Source organism: Heteronotia binoei, chromosome 14 (assembly GCF_032191835.1).
Source record: "Heteronotia binoei isolate CCM8104 ecotype False Entrance Well chromosome 14, APGP_CSIRO_Hbin_v1, whole genome shotgun sequence".
Taxonomy (NCBI): domain Eukaryota; kingdom Metazoa; phylum Chordata; class Lepidosauria; order Squamata; family Gekkonidae; genus Heteronotia; species Heteronotia binoei.
The window spans coordinates 69,289,103-69,306,133 of record NC_083236.1 but is presented as its reverse complement, the minus strand read 5'-3'; the positions used below and the strand labels follow the sequence as shown (position 1 = coordinate 69,306,133).

Below are 17,031 nucleotides of genomic sequence, written 5' to 3'. Positions count from 1 at the left end.
TGAAGAAGAAGATGATATTGGATTTATATCCCACCCTCCACTCTGAATCTCAGAGCGGCTCACAATCTCCTTTATCTTCCTCCCCCATAACAGACACCCTGTGAGGTGGGTGAGGCTGAGAGAGCTGTCCCAGAAGCTGCCCTTTCAAGGACAACTCCTGCGAGAGCCATGACTGACCCAAGGCCATTTCAGCAGGTGCAAGTGGAGGAATGGGGAATCTAACCCAGTTCTCCCAGATAAAAGTCCAATCACTTAACCACTACACCAAACTGGCTCTCCAAGGCAATGTGAAAAACCTCAGCTTGAGACCCTGGAGAGCCACTGCCAGTCTGAGTTGACAAGACTGACTTTGATGGACAGAGGGTCTGATTCAGTATAAGGAAGCTTCATAGCTTCAATCTTTGTGGGGGGACGGTGGCTCAGTGGTAGAGCAACTGCTTGGTAAGCAGAAGGTCCCAGGTTCAATCCCTGGCATCTCCAACTCAAAAGGGTCCTTGCAAATAGGCGTGAAAAACCTCAGCCTGAGACCCTGGAGAACCTCTGCCGGTCTGAGTAGACAAGACTGACTTTGATGAACCCAGGAGGGTTTGATTCAAGTAGAAGGCAGCTTCATAGGTTCATGCTCATCCATCCGTCTCTCTCTCTAGCTCAACAAGCTCTGGGATCCAGAAGGTGATGTCTCCTTCTGGCTACATCGGACCACCAAGAAGGCACCTGTGCCGAGTGCTGCTGCGTACTGATTTTCTCTTTCCCCTCCCCAGTGGGTGCGAAGGCGCAGAAGTGCTCAGCACTGATACTACCGGCTATGGCACCCGGAGCGCCAGCGAGGAGCAGATCATGTCCATGGGCTCCCGGGATGACGTGGAGCTCCTTCCCAGCAGCTCCCAAGAACTCCTGGCCTACCCCGCAACCCGGCCTCGCACGGCCAGCGAATTGCTGCTGAACAGGTACCGGGGCCAATGGAGAGACGGCTCAGCCCCCTCATCCTAGTACACAGCCTGGGGCAGGGGTGGCCAAACTGGCTTAACGTAAGAGCCACAAAGAATAAATGTCAGATGTTTTGAGAGCCTCAAGACATGAATGGAAGGCAGGAAGGAGAGTGGAAAGAAAGCAATTTTATCTCAAAATACTTTCTCCCAGCTGCCAGTTGGCTAAGCGTGGATGAGAGAGAAAGGCCTTCTCCAGGTTGGCTGATGGGGTGGTTGGGACTTCGAGAGCCACACAATATGTGTGAAAGCCACATGTGGCTCCCAAGCCACAGTTTATTTTTAATTCTGTATTTTATTTTATTTTATTATTGCATTTATATCCTGCCCTCCCCTAACAGGATCAGTTTGGCCACCTACAGCCTAGGGGATAAAATCCACTGCATTGTAGTACTTGGTGAGTTTCAGTTTTGAAGCCAAAGACTTGGAAGGGTTGTTTTTTTTTAGGAGTTTAGCATTCTTTCCCCACCAGCGTTCCCTCTAAGCTGAGTTAGTGTGAGCTAGCTCTCAGCTTTTAGCCTCCAGTTCACACATTTTTGCCTTAGCTCAGGAAAAATTGTCTCAGCAAACTAATATATGCAGTAACTCACAGCTTTCGTGCCAGCAGTTCACAGAGTGGAGTCGCTGCTTACAAAACTCCACAGCTTAGAGGGAGCAGTTCCCCACGCCAGATACACAAAGGTGGTTTTAAGCCTCAAGCACTGGAGGATTCAGTCAGTCACTGGAGGCCATGCTGGTCAGCAGTAGAGCAGCCAGAGTCAAATCTAGGGGGATCCGGACTCTTGAGCTATCAAGAGTCAGAATTCCCTGCTTTTGATATCTGATGAAAGGGGATATTGTCAGATCTCTGACAAAGAGAAAAACCTCGGGAATCACAGTGAAGCGGAGGAGTACAAGGGGGGAAAAACACCACACTATGGCCGTTTTCCCACTTACCTTACCCCGGAGCGACGTCCCCCTTCACCGCGCTGCGTCCGCGCGGATTTCGCACAAACTGCTGCGCAGCGCCAGGAAGAGCCGCGTAGTCCCGGGGCTTTTGCGTCGCAAATGTAAACCTGCTTTTTGGCGGCTTACATTTGCGACGCAAAAGCCCCGGGACTACGCGGCTCTTCCTGGTGCTGCGCAGCAGTTTGTGCGAAATCCGCGCAGACGCAGCGCGGTGAAGAGGGACGTCGCTCCGGGGTAAGGTAAGTGGAAAACGGCCTATGATTCAATAAAGACTTGGTGTAAATCTCATTCAGTGTAATTGCTACAATTTGAATAGAGTATATATGGAACACAGACTGCAACGAACAATAGGTATTATCACCCTATAACTGGAATTCTTCCCCGAAAATACGGCATAGCACTGCAGAGTGGTATTTTTTTGTTGTTTATTGTTTAACATGGCTTTTGCCACACTCTGTAAGCCGCCCTGAGCCTACCTCGGTGGGGAGGGCAGGGTATAAATAAAATTTTATTATTATTATTATTATTATAAAGCTGAGTGGTAAAGCTGCAGTACTCTCTGCTCATGACCTGAGTTCAATCCCGGCGGAAGCTGCTTTCAGGTAGCTGGCTCAGGGTTGACTCAGCCTTCCATCCTTCCGAGGTCAGTAAAAGAAGTCCCCAGCTTTCCGGGGGGAAAGTGTAGATGACTGGGGAAGGCAATGGCAAACCACCCCGTCAAATGTCTGCCGTGAAAATGCTGCGAAAGCAATGTCACCCAAGACTCGGAAATGACGACTACCTTTACCTTTTTTTTAGCATGGTTTTTTTTCCCTTGTAGATCTCTGATAAAGGCAGTTTTGGCTCTCAAAACCTCATGACCCCCCAAATTTTGTTGATCTCTGAGGTGCTATTGGCTGGAAAATCCATGCTCATCACAGCAACCCTGCATTTGGGGGGGGGGGGTGTTTTTGGTCTCCTTGTACCATTTTCCTGACTTCAGCCCCACCCCAAGAGCAAAGAGTCTTTTTCTCCATCTTTTTCTCCATTTACACCCCTGGAGCCCAAGACTCCTTGGTTAGTGGAAGACAATCCTAAAATGTGGCTCTGGGTGTGTTTTTGAAAAACAACAACACAAGCGTACAACTGGGACGAATATTAAGTGAACGGATCTACCGTTTTGAAAATGGATTGGATTATTTATAAGATTGACGTCCCACCGTTCTGTATGCATTCTCCAAGCTGCCAGTTGGCTTAGCTTGGGTACATGACTGAAAGAGAGAAATGCCTTCTCTAAGCCAGCTTGTGGGGGCTTCAAGAGCCGCACTATATGTGTGAAAGTGCTCCCAAGCCACAGTTTGGCCCAGGGGATAAAATCTACTGCATTCTAAGTACTTGGTGAGCTTCAGTTTCAAAGCCAAAGACTTGGAAGGGTTTTTTTTTTAGGGGTTTAGCATTCCTTCCTCCCCAATGTTCCCTCTAAGCTGAGTTAGTGCGAGCCAACTCACAGTTTTTAGCCACCAGTTCGCACATGGTTTTTCTTAGCCCGGGAAAAATGGCCCCAGAGCAATCTAATTTATGCAGTAACTCACAGCTTTCATCCCAGTAGCTCACAAAGTAGAATTTCTGCTCACAAGACTCTACAGCTTAGAGGGAACATTGTTCCCCACCCCAGATTCGCAAAGGTGTTTTTAAGCCTCAAACACTGGAGGATTCAATCCGAGGGGAGCCGTGCTGGTCTGCAGTAGAGCAGCCAGAGTTGAATCGAGGGGCATCATAGAGGAGCAACTGGATTATCTAGGTATGAGCTATCAAGAGTCAAAACTCCCTGCCTCTGGTCCCTGATATCTGATGAAGGGGGTTATTGTCAGATCAACCAACAAAGAGAAAAACCTCGGGAATCACGGTGAACCAGAGAAGTACAAGGGGGAAAAAACACCACACTGTGATTCAATAAAGGCTTAGCGTAAATCTCATTCAGTGTAGTTGCTACAATTTGAATAGAGTATATGTGGACAACACACTGCAACGAGCAGTAGGTATTATCACCCTATACATGGAATTCTTCCCCAAAAATACAAAGAAACTTAGCACAGCTCCACAGTGGTATCACAGTGGTATACCACTATGAAACTGTGTTAAGTTTTCTTTGTATTTTTTTAAATAATGCCATGTAAAAAGAGATAAGATCTATTGTTTGTTGCAGTGTGTTGCCCATATATACTTTATTCCAGGGGTGGCCAACGGTAGCTCTCCAGATGTTTTTTGCCTACAACTCCCATCAGCCCCAGCCATTGACCGTGCTGGCTGGGGCTGATGGGAGTTGTAGGCAAAAAAAAAACATCTGGAGAGCTACCGTTGGCTACCCCTGCTCTATTCAAATTGTAGCAGTTACACTGAATGAGATTTACACTAAGCCTTTATTGAATCATAGCATGGTGGGGGGGGGGGTTTCTTGTAGATCTCTAAAAAAGGCAACTTTGGCTCTCAAATCCTCATAACCCCAAACTTTTGTTGGTCTCTGAGGTGCTACTGGGTGGAAAATTCATGTTCATTACAGCAACTACGCACTTGGGGGAGGCATTTTTTGGTCTCCTTGTACCATTTTCCTGACTTCAGCCCCAACCCAAGAGCAAGGAGTCTTTTTCTCCATCGGGAAGCATCGGAGCCAAGACTCCTTGGTTAGCAGAAGACAATCCTAAGATCTGGCTCTGGGTGTTTGAAGAAGAAAAAAACAAGCGCACAACTGGGACGAATATTAAGCGAATGGATCTACGTTTTGAAAATGGATTGGATTATTTATAAGACTGATATCCCACCGTTCTAAGTGCATTCTCCAAGCTGCCAGTTGGCTTAGCTTGAGTACATGATTGAAAGGGAGAAATGCCTTCTCCAAGCCGGCTGGTGGGCGCTTGGAGAGCCTCACTGTATGTGTGAAAGAGCCACATGTGGCTCCAAAGCCACAGTTTAGCCACTCCTGGCCCAGGGGATAAAATCTGCTTAATTTCAGTACTTGGTGAGCTTCAGCTTCAAAGCCAATGACTTAGAAGGTTTTGTTTTAGGGGTTTAGCATTCTTTCCCCACCCCAGATACACAAAGGTGTTTTTAAGCCTCAAACCAGATGGGATACTGGCTGATTCAGTCTGAGGGGAGCCGTGCCGGTGTGCAGTAGAACAGCCAGAGTCAAGTCTAGAACAGAGCGTCTTAGAGGACCAACCAGATTTTTTAGGTATGAGCTATCAAGAGTCAAAGCTCCTTGATATCTGATGAAAGGGGATATTGTCAGAAAAACCTAGGAAATCACGGTGAACCAGAGAAGTACAAGGGGGGAGAAAACACCACACTATGATTCAATAAAGACTTGGTGTAAATCTCACTCAGCGTAATTGCTACAATTTGAATGGAGTATATATGGACCACAGACTGCAACAAACAATAGGTGTTATCACCCTATACATGGAATCCTTTCCAAAAAATACAAAGAAAACTTAGCACAGTTCCACAGTGGTATAGCACTGCCATACCATTGTGGAACTATGTTAAGTTTTCTTTGTATTTTTTGGAAAGGATTCCATGTAGAAGAAGAACAAGAAGGAAGATTTTGGATTTATATCCCACCCTATACTCTGAATCTCAGAGCAGTCACAATCTCCTCTACCTTCCCCCCCTCAACAAACACCCTGTGAGGTAGGTGGGGCTGAGAGAGCTCTCCCAGAAGCTGCCCTTTCAAGGACAGCTTCTATGAAAGCTATGGCTGACCCAAGGCCATCTCAGCAGGTGGAAGTGGAGGAGTGGGGAATCAAACCCCGTTCTCCCAGATAAGAGTCTGCGCACTTAACCACTACACCAAACTGGCTCTGTATAGGGTGATAACACCTATTGTTTGTTGCAGTGCGTTGTCAACAACAACCTTTATTGGCATAACATCATAGATGTGCGCAATCAGCAAGGGGGAAAACATATATTACTCCAACATTTGCAACATTCCTCTCCTCTTAGAAGCACAGCACAGATATTTAGCCACAGTCTCAATAATCTCAGGGTTATGAGAGGACAATAGGAAGAGAGTCTTACCACCATCAGATTTTCCCTCATGTTTTCAAGAAAGAGTATCTTAAGTAAATGGCACGAAAATCACGGTAAAATGTACAATGCAGGGGGACATGTTCAGTACTTTCTATATCCCTTGAACAACAACCACAAAACCTGTTGGAATATGGAATTTTCTTAAACCTCCCATACAGCACAGCAGAAGGGAGGACACCAAAGCAAGCTAACATGAAGGCTTTTTGAAGGTTAGGGGAAGTCAAAGCAAGAAAGATACGTTGCCAAGGTTCCACTAGAGCAAGGGTGGCCAACGGTAGCTCTCCAAATGTTTTTTGCCTATAACTCCCCTCAGTCCCAGCCATTGGCCATGCTGGCTGGGGCTGCTGGGAGTTGTAGGCAAAAAAAATCTGGAGAGCTACTGTTGGCCACCCCTGCACTAGAGGAAATCCCCCACCTCAAAGAGGAACATCTTCTGAGTTCTTGCATTGCAGTGCATTGTCCGCATATACTCTATTCAAATTGTAGCAATCATTACACTGAATTAGATTTATACTGAGTCTTTATTGAATCATAGCACGGTGTTTTTTTCTTGTAGTTCTCTGACAAAGGCAGCGTTGGCTCTCAAAACCTCATGACCCCAAACTTTTGTTGGTCTCTGAGGTTCTACCTGCTGGAAAATTCACTTTCATCGCAGCAACCCTGCATTTGGGGGAGGCGTTTTTGGTCTCCTTGTACCATTTTCCTGACTTCAGCCCCATCCCAAGAGCCATCGGGAAGCATCTTATCCCCCTGAAGTCAAGATTCCTTGGTTAGTTGGATCCAAGTGGGCAGCCGTGTTGGTCTGAAGCAGTAGAACAAAGTAGGAGACAAGTGCACCTTTAAGACCAATGAAGGTTTTTTCAGAACGTCAGCTTTCGTGTGCTCCAAGCACACGTCATCAGACGAGGAATCGGGAACAGTGAGCAGAGCTACACAGAGCCGGTAGGCAGTGGTTTAGAATGCAAAAGGGTCATTGGATCTTAAATTTGTACCATTTTGCCTTCTAAACCACTGCCTACCAGCAATAAGTAGCTCTGCTCGCTGTTCCTGATTCCTCATCTGATGAAGTGTGCTTGGAGCACACACGAAAGCTTACGTTTTGAATAAAACTTTGTTCGTCTTAAAGGTGAACTTGACTCCTTCCTTGTTTAGTGGAAGACAATTCAAAGATCTGGCTCTGTGTGTTTGAAAGAAATAAAAACCACAAGCGCACAACTGGGACGAATATTAAGCGAATGGATCTACCATTTTGAAAATGGATTGGATTATTTATAAGATTGATGTCCCACCGTTCTAAATGCATTCTCCAGGCTGCCAGTTGGCTTAGCTTGGATACGTGATTGAAAGAGAGAAGATTCTGACTTCAGCCCCATCCCAAGAGGAAGGAGTCTTTCTCTCCATCGGAAAGCATCTATTCCCCCTGGAACCAAGACTCCTTGGTTAGTAGAAGACAATCCTAAGATCTGGCTCTGTGTGTGTTTTTGAAAAAAAACAAACACAAGCGTACAACTGGGACGAATATTAAGCCAATGGATCTACCATTTTGAAAATGGATTGGATTATTTATAAGATTGATGTCCCACCGTTCTAAATGCATTCTCCAGGCTGCCAGTTGGCTTAGCTTGGATACATGATTGAAAGAGAGAAGATTCTGACTTCAGCCCCATCCCAAGAGGAAGGAGTCTTTCTCTCCATCGGAAAGCATCTATTCCCCCTGGAACCAAGACTCCTTGGTTAGTAGAAGACAATCCTAAGATCTGGCTCTGTGTGTGTTTTTGGAAAAAAAAAAAAAGCACACAAGCGTACAACTGGGACGAATATTAAGCCAATGGATCTACCATTTTGAAAATGGATTGGATTATTTATAAGATTGACGTCCCCCTGTTCTACATAAAAAGCACTCAAGGGGTGGCTTAGAAAGAAAATAAAACAATCATGTTAAGATAATAAAAAGAATAATGAATCAAATTAAATGACCAAAGGATTGAAATTTATGTATTTCTTTTATCTATGTTGGCTTTATATGTCGCCCACTCCGCAAGCGGACTCTGGGTGGCTCACAGTCATCATTAAACAATTTAAACGACAGTTGTAAAAGGATAAGAAATATATATAAACAGTTTTTTTAAAAAACCCAAACATTTGGTGGTATGAAAGAGATTTTGTAACACAGTCAGTTTTTCTATCGATATCTCAGTTCTCACTGCTTCTGTTAATCAGCTAGCAGTTGTGCAGATAGTATTGCAACGCCGCAAGAGCTGGACACCACTGCAGGAGTTGCCACTAAAACCCCACTCAAGTCTAGCTTCAATACTCCAGAACCAGTAATATTAGCAGTATTAAAAACAATAAAATGACAGCATTGATCAAAAATCACAACCGCAACTTGCCAGACAAAATTACTGAATGAGCCCTGAAGGGTTCGGCTGGGGGGAGATTTAGGACAAAAGCAGATCACCTCTTTCCACCCTCTACCCCCGTTTGGCCCTTCTGGGGTTTCTCTTGAGTTGCCCCATCCCCGGCTCTTGGTTCTGTGCCTTCCAGACGCATCTCCTTCGAGGAGCTGGAGGAGTCAGAGCGCTTCTACGCCTCGCAGAACCGCTTCCTGCAGCTGCTGCTGGCGTGCTACCACTTTGTGGCGGCCCATTCGGACCTGCTCTGCTACTTCGTCATTGTCCTCAACAACATGGTGACAGCCTCGGTCATCTCGCTGGTCCTGCCCGTCCTGACCTTCCTGTGGGCCATGCTCTCCCTTCCCCGGCCCAGCAAGCGCTTCTGGATGATGGCCATCGTGTACACCGAGGTGGGGGCTTTTCCTGGGGGACTCCACCTGACCTCACCTACTTTCTAAAACCTCTTGGTGGGCTCCCTGGCACCCATGGTTGTACCCAGGGCTTTTTTTTGTAGCATAAGAAAATAAGAGAAGCCATGTTGGATCAGGCCAATGGCCCATCCAGTCCAACACTCTGTGTCATATAAGAACATAAGAGAAGCCATGTTGGATCAGGCCAATGGCCCCTCCAGTCCAACACTCTGTATCACATAAGAACATAAGAGAAGCCATGTTGTATCAGGCCAATGGCCCATCCAGTCCAACACTCTGTGTCATATAAGAACATAAGAGAAGCCATGTTGGATCAGGCCAATGGCCCCTCCAGTCCAACACTCTGTATCACATAAGAACATAAGAGAAGCCATGTTGGATCAGGCCAATGGCCCCTCCAGTCCAACACTCTGTGTCACATAAGAACATAAGAGAAGCCATGTTGGATCAGGCCAGTGGCCCCTCCAGTCCAACACTCTGTGTCACATAAGAACATAAGAGAAGCCATGTTGGATCAGGCCAATTGCCCATCCAGTCCAACACTCTGTATCACATAAGAGAAGCCATGCTGGATCAGGCCAATGGCCCCTCCAGTCCAACACTCTGTGTCACATAAGAACATAAGAGAAGCCATGTTGGATCAGGGCAGTGGCCCCTCCAGTCCAACACTCTGTGTCACATAAGAACATAAGAGAAGCCATGTTGGATCAGGCCAATGGCCCATCCAGTCCAACACTCTGTGTCACACAGTGGCTAAAATATATACACACACACTGTGGCTAATAGCCACTGATGGACCTCTGCTCCATATTTTTATCCAATCCCCTCTTGAAGCTGGCTATGCTTGTAGCCGCCGCCACCTCCTGTGGCAGTGTAGCAGATATTCCTTTGCATATTAGGCCACACCCCTTGATGTAGCCAATCCTCCAAGAGCTTACAGGGCCTAATTTAATTTAATTTTTTAGATTTATATCCTGCCCTTTCCCACAAGTTGGCTCAAGGCAGATTACAACAGAAACGTAGGCATCTGTTACAGATTTTAAAACATCATTAAAAATGACAGTATAAAAACAAAGGGAATACAGCATCACAACACAGACAGCAAGTCAACAACAGCATATAGGCTGATATCTATCAACACAGTAACCATGATGATAAGGTGGTGGGGAGGCCAGTTTGGTGTAGTGGTTGAGTGCGTGGACTCTTATCTGGGAGAACCGGGTTTGATTCCCCACTCCTCCACTTCCACCTGCTAGCATGGCCTTGGGTCAGCCATAGCTCTGGCAGAGGTTGTCCTTGAAAGGGCAGCTGCTGTGGGAGCCCTCTCAGCCCCACCCACCTCACAGGGTGTCTGTTGTGGGGGGAGAAGATATAGGAGATTGTAAGCTGCTCTGAGTCTCTGATCCAGAGAGAAGGGCGGGGTATAAATCTGCAGCCTTCTTCTTCTTAATCCCAAGGGGATGCCCGCTGGGTCAATTAAAAGCCTGGCAGAAGAGCTCCTGTGAAACTTCGATAAGTTCTGCAGGGGCCGGATCTCCAGCGGGAGCTCATTCTGTACTACTGTAAGCTCCAGGAGGATTGGCTACATCAGGGGGTGCAGCCTAATATGCAAAGGAGTTCCTGCTACCCCAAAAGCCCTGGGTGTACCACATTGGGGATGGTAACAATAGCTCGGGAGAGAGCAGGGGGGCCAGTCTGGGTCATTGTGCTCACGGTTGCTCCAAGTTGGGAGCTGTTTAGGTCTCCTTGCGTCCTTTTCCCACGGGCCTTTTCTCCCTGTCCCCTTGCGCAGGTGATGGTGGTGGTGAAGTATCTCTTCCAGTTCGGCTTCTTCCCCTGGAATAGCTACTCGACTCTGGTGCGGCAGGAAGCCAAGCCTTTCTTTCCACCCCGTATCCTGGGCCTGGAGAAAACAGACAGCTACCTCAAGTACGACCTGATCCAGCTGATGGTGCTCTTCTTCCACCGTTCCCTGCTCCTGGTAAGAGGCAGAGTCCCAGCGCTGAGGCACCGGGCTAGAACCCTGTCCTGACCTGAACCAGCATCCCAGGACAGGCCCAGGCCTCACATGGAAGCGATACTTTGAAAGATAATAGTTGTATTGGGGGGGGGGGGAGGAATAGAGGGGAAAATACAAAAGGGGGGAAAGAGGTTACAATTGTTTCTGCTTTGAGAGAAGAGAAAAATCTACTTCGTTGTACCTGCAGGGATTCAGAATTATTACATAGGCACTGACTTTGAACTCTATAAACATTCTGTGACCTTTTAATAGTTTTATAAAATCCCACTACTTTGTGAAATATTTGGTATCAGGCTCCAAATCTCATATCTGTAAGACTGCAAAGCCAAGTTCATACATCCTCAACCTCTAAAAAGAGAGAAAGAAGGAAAAAGAGAAAAAATTCTGGTCTTTATCCTAAACCTATACATCTCTAAATGTGTATTGATAACATTCTAATACAAAAGTCGTCCATAATTAATATGTTAACAATACAGTTCCCGTTAAAAAAAATTAATCCATACTTCTGTTATTGTTACATCTGCCTAGCTCCTGTTTTGTTTCAAAAAAGTTTTATTGTTATTATGAACGTATAGCGGGAAAAAACGAGGGGAAAGGGGGGACGAGAAGATATAATTTACTTCTTGGTACAATAAATGTATTCGCTCTCTTTCAACCCATAGTTGGTAGACTTCTAAACTAGTATAAGAATATAAGAAGCCATGTTGGATCAGGCCAATGGCCCCTCCAGTCCAACACTCTGTGTCAGATAAGAACATAAGAGAAGCCATGTTGGATCAGGCCAATGGCCCATCCAGTCCAGCAGTCTGTGTCAGATAAGAACATAAGAGAAGCCATGTTGGATCAGGCCAATGGCCCCTCCAGTCCAACACTCTGTGTCACATAAAAACATAAGAGAAGCCATGTTGGATCAGGCCAGTGGCCCATCCAGTCCAACACTCTGTGTCACAGAAGAACATAAGAGAAGCCATGTTGGATCAGCCCAATGGCCCATCCAGTCCAAAACTCTGTGTCACACAGTGGCCAAAAAAATTATATAAGAATAAAATTTCAACACCTTAAAAGTCCCATTTTCATTATCCATTCATAGAAATCCAAATTTTTCCCTTTATGAAATTTAATAAAACTTTGAAAACGAAAAGAAAGATAATAGTTGCCAAGGCAACAGATGCAGGAGGGAGGCTGGCGACAGGGCCCAGGTGTTGGTTCCCTCCGGGTTCAGGACAGAACTCTCGTATCCAGCAGATACCAGCCTCTGGTTTCAGTTTCTTCCTCTTTCTCTGCAGAGTTATGGTCTGTGGGATCACGATGAAAACATTCTGGCCAAACCGCAGCCGGAGGAAGCTGAGCCTGAGCCGCCGGTTTTGACCGAGAGGGGAAGTGTGGTCAAGCCCCTGTCACAAGCCGAAAAGGAAGTAGAGAAAGCGGAGGCTCTGGAGGTAGAACCCGAGCCCCAGAAAGCAGAGGCTCTGGAGGCAGAGCCTGAGCGCAAAGGAATCCGCTTGCGATTCAGGAAGAAGAAGCCAAAGAAGCGGGCCAAGGAGGAGAAAGAAGCGGTAGCAGAAGGTGGGTAGAATTGTGGGGAGAGCCACCTTGGACCTGAGGATGCTGGGAGGCCTCAATTGCAGGAGCATGTGAAGAATCTCCTTCTGATACACCTAGCTCTCTGCACTGATGGAGCTAATTTTCAGCCTGTCCTCTCCCTCCCAGCTCTGGTCAGACCACAGAGAGCCAATTTGGTGAGGTTAAGCATGCGGACTGTTATCTGGGAGAACTTGGTTTGATTCCCCACTCCTCCACATGCAGCTGCTGGAATGGCCTTGTGTCAGCCAGTGCTCTCTTATCCGGGAGAACCAAGTTTGATTCTCCTCTCCTCCACTCGCAGCTGCTGGAATGGCCTTGGGTCAGCCATAGCTCTTGCAGAGGTTGTCCTTGAAAGGGTGGTTGAAAGAGCCAGTTTGGTGCAGTGTTTAAGTGTCCGGACTGTTATCTGGGAGAACTTGGTTTGATTCCCCACTCCTTCACATGCAGCTGCTGGAATGGCCTTGTGTCAGCCATAGCTCTCGCAGAGCTGTCCTTGAAAGGGCAACTTCCGGAGAGCTCTCTCAGCTCCACCCATCTCACAGGGGGAGGTGTTGTGGGGGGGAGGACAGTGAAGAAGATTGTGAGCCACTCTGAGATTCAGAGTGGGCAGGGTATAAATCCAGTATCATCATCTTCTACTATGTCAAAAGTCAATGCTGCTTGAACCTGGAATTTTGACACACACCCCCCATGACTTTTACATGTTCCTGTTTTCTTACTTTTTGGACCTGCCCTTAGACTGTAGCTGGTTGTTCTTTGGGATTGCTAACTGATTGTTTCCAGTTTCGCTGCCACCACCTGCTCAGTCTAGGGGTTCAGATTGAGAAGAACAGGACTCCCAATCCCCCTCTCCAGCTCTGAGGCCAGGTCTCAAGGTCCTCTGCCACCCTGTACTTGGGTATCACAGAGACCACAGCACTTCTTCGGGAAACCCCTGGAGGATTGGCACCTTATCCAACTGCATGCCTTCCCCCTTCCCCGGGCCCCCCTTCATAAAGCAGCGTGGTCTAAGCGGTTGGGGATCTATGTTGTACAGAGTTTGACTGCCAGCATTCAAAACAGTAAAAATGTTTAATAAGAAGAGAAAGAAAAATAAAAACAAAAACAGTTACATGTAAAAGTTTAGCACAGCACCTGATCAGCAACAAGAAGGGCAAATAAAAGGTGAATTTAAAGGCATCCTCTCGTCCCTGGTGTAAACTTGGTCTACCTTGTGGATTACTTACTCGGTCTGACTGCCTGGGGTCCTCCTCCTCTTGAGTAGGCCTCTCCCACAGTCAGGAGCCCACAGACTCACAACCTCTCTCTTGGAGGGCCAGCTGCGGACTGCCTTTTCCCGCCTAATTCAAATAAAAAGACCCAAAAGAACTTCCTGCCCCTCTAGGAAGCTTCCCCCCCCCAGAGTTGCTGGTTTAACTCCAGAAGGGAGGAGGGAATGAGGGGAAGGCTGAAGAACTTCCTGCCCCTCTAGGAGGCTTTCCCCCTAGAGGCGCTGGTTTAACTCTGGAAGGGAGGAGGGATGGAGGGAGGCTAGGCCAAAGCCTGCTGTAGTAGTTTAATGTTCCCTTCCAACGAAGCACCAACATTAACTAAGATGGCGTTCCTCCACAGTACCCATTTTGCCTTCAGGTTTTATGCAGCTGAGCATTTTGGTATAGAAAGGCAACTAGATGCACCCCGAATAATAAATAGGTCAAATAGTTAAGCATCTGGTGGTTGTAGATTTTCTGGGCTGTGTGGCCGCGGTCTTGGCATTGTGAGACCTGACGTTTCGCCAGCAGCTATGACCAGCATCCTTAGAGGTGCAACCCAGAAAACTGGAGTTCTCTCTGGGTCAAATTGAGAAGAAGTTGAGAGGCATGTAATTTCTACAACTCGGGCCAGTGGGGCAAGGCTGAGTCATTGTCTTGTGGGAGCTTCCTGGGCTGTGATATGCTAATGGAGGAGCTTCCCTGAGGGGGTTCTTTTGTATATGGATTGGCTGTTGAAATTCTTATCTTATCTGTAGTGCTGTTGTAAGCTGTAGGGCTTGTGTTTTTCAGGACTGGAAGCCATGCCCTGTTCGTTTTTAAACTTTCTTCCTTCCTGTTGAAATTATGTTTACGTTTTTGGATTTCAGTGGCTTCCCTGTGTTAATCTAACATGGTAAATGGATATGTTGCCAGCAATACAGTGTCTTGGAATAAGATACTGTGTCCTGTTTGAGTTAGGCTCTGTATGGTGCAGAGGGTTCGTCATGCATGGCCAACACTCATTGCCCGCCCCGCAAAGTGAACACTCACACATGTGTGTGCTCTGTCCTGTTCACAGAGGAGCCAGGAGAGCAGCAACAGGAAAAGAAGGAGGCAGAGGAGGAGAAGGAGGAAGAAAAGAAGTCAAGTCCAGCCCAGGAGAAACTGAAGGCTGCTGGACTCAGAGCAAAACGTGCCTGCCTTTCTGCGTAAGTGGCAACCTGGACTTCACAGCAGTTGAAAGAGCCACCAAGGGGCTGGGGGTTTAGCATAGTGATTCTCAAAATGGGAGGGAGGGGCGGTATTTCTAGTAGGGTTGCCAATCCCCAGGTGGGGGCAGGGGATCCCCCAGTTTGGAGGCCCTCCCCCCGCTTCAGGGTCGTCAGAAAGCGGGGGGAGGGGAAGGAAATGTCTGCTGGGAACGCTGTTATTCCCTATGAAGATTTATTCCCATAGAAAATCATGGAGAATTGATCCGCTGGTATCTGGGGCTCTGGGGGAGCTGTTTTTTGGGGTAGAGGCACCAAATTTTCAGTATAGCATCTAGTACCTCTCCCCAAAATACCCACCAAGTTTCAAAAAGATTGGACCAGGGGGTCCAATTCTATGAGCCCCAAAAGAAGGTGCCCCTATCCTTCATTATTTCCTATGGAAGGAAGGAATTGAAAAAGTGTGCTGTCCCTTTAAATGTGATGGCCAGAACTCCCTTTGGAGTTCAGTGATGCTCCTCACAGCCTTGATCTTGGCTCCACCCCCAAAGTCCCCAGATATTTCTTGAATTGGACTTGGCAACCCTAATTTCTAGCCATGGCAGCTCATTCTCATTTGCCTCCCTCCCTGACTGGTTGTTTTTTAGGCAAAATTCTGAAGCGCTTAGTTATGGTGGTTTTTGTAATCCAAGACTGGATTACTGCCCTGATCTACAGAAGAGGCAGAAAGTGTTTCAAAAGGAACCCAAGTTGAAAACCTTTGAGAAGCAAGGGGTTAGGAGAAACTAAGGATAGCAAGTTTGGTGCAAATTTGAGAGCCAGTTTGATGTAGTGGTTAAGTGTGTGGTCTCTTATCTGGGAGGACTGGGTTTGATTCCCTATTCCTCCACTTGCAGCTGCTGGAATGGCCTTGGGTCAGCCAGAGCTCTCTTATCTGGGAAAACCGGGTTTGATTCCTCACTCCTCCACTTGCAGCTGCTGGAATGGCCTTGGGTCAGCCAGAGCTCTCTTATCTGGGAGAACCGGCTTTGATTCCCCACTCCTCCACTTGCACCTGCTGGAATGGCCTTGGGTCAGCCAGAGCTCTCTTATCTGGGAGAACCGGGTTTGATTCCTCACTCCTCCACTTGCAGCTGCTGGAATGGCCTTGGGTCAGCCAGAGCTCTCTTATCTGGGAGAACCGGGTTTGATTCCCCATTCCTCCACTTGCAGCTGCTGGCATGGCCTTGGGTCAGCCAGAGCTCTCTTATCTGGGAGGACCGGGTTTGATTCCCTACTCCTCCACTTGCAGCTGCTGGCATGGCCTTGGGTCAGCCAGAGCTCTCTTATCTGGGAGAACCGGGTTTGATTCCCCATTCCTCCACTTGCAGCGGCTGGCATGGCCTTGGGTCAGCCAGAGCTCTCTTATCTGGTAGAACCGGATTTGATTCCCCATTCCTCCACTTCCAGCTGCTGGCATGGCCTTGGGTCAGCCAGAGCTCTCTTATCTGGGAGGACCGGGTTTGATTCCCTACTCCTCCACTTGCAGCTGGTGGCATGGCCTTGGGTCAGCCAGAGCTCTCTTATCTGGGAGAACCGGGTTTGATTCCCCACTCCTTCACTTGCACCTGCTGGGATCGCCTTGGGTCAGCCAGAGCTCTCTTATCTGGGAGAACCGGGTTTGATTCCCCACTCGCAGCTGCTGGGATCGCCTTGGGTCAGCCAGAGCTCTCTTATCTGGGAGAACCGAGTTTGATTCCCCACTCCTCCACTTGCACCTGCTGGCATGGTCTTGGGTCAGCCAGAGCTCTCTTATCTGGGAGAACCGGGTTTGATTCCCCATTCTTTCATTTGCAGCTGCTGGCATGGCCTTGGGTCAGCCAGAGCTCTCTTATCTGGGAGAACTGGGTTTGATTCCCCATTCCTCCATTTGCAGCTGCTGGCATGGCCTTGGGTCAGCCATAGCTCTCTTATCTGGGAGAACCGGGTTTGATTCCCCATTCCTCCATTTGCAGCTGCTGGCATGGCCTTGGGTCAGCCAGAGCTCTCTTATCTGGGAGAACCGGGTTTGATTCCCCATTCCTCCACTTGCAGCTACTGGCATGGCCTTGGGTCAGCCATAGCTCTCACAGTGATGTCCTTGAGAGGGCAGCTGCTGTGAGAGCTCTCTCAGCCCCACCTACCT

At 47.7% G+C, this 17,031-nt stretch overlaps 1 protein-coding gene across 1 annotated transcript in view; it reads left to right on the top strand.

Moving 5' to 3' along the window:
• Positions 1 to 17,031, top strand: part of PIEZO1 (piezo type mechanosensitive ion channel component 1) — a 234,788-nt gene that overhangs the window by 198,978 nt on the left and 18,779 nt on the right. The window contains exons 36-40 of the mRNA XM_060253863.1: positions 762 to 947; positions 8,544 to 8,802; positions 10,616 to 10,804; positions 12,130 to 12,409; positions 14,738 to 14,867. Coding sequence (XP_060109846.1) covers positions 762 to 947; positions 8,544 to 8,802; positions 10,616 to 10,804; positions 12,130 to 12,409; positions 14,738 to 14,867 — 1,044 coding nt within the window. The remainder of the gene's footprint in view (positions 1 to 761; positions 948 to 8,543; positions 8,803 to 10,615; positions 10,805 to 12,129; positions 12,410 to 14,737; positions 14,868 to 17,031) is intronic.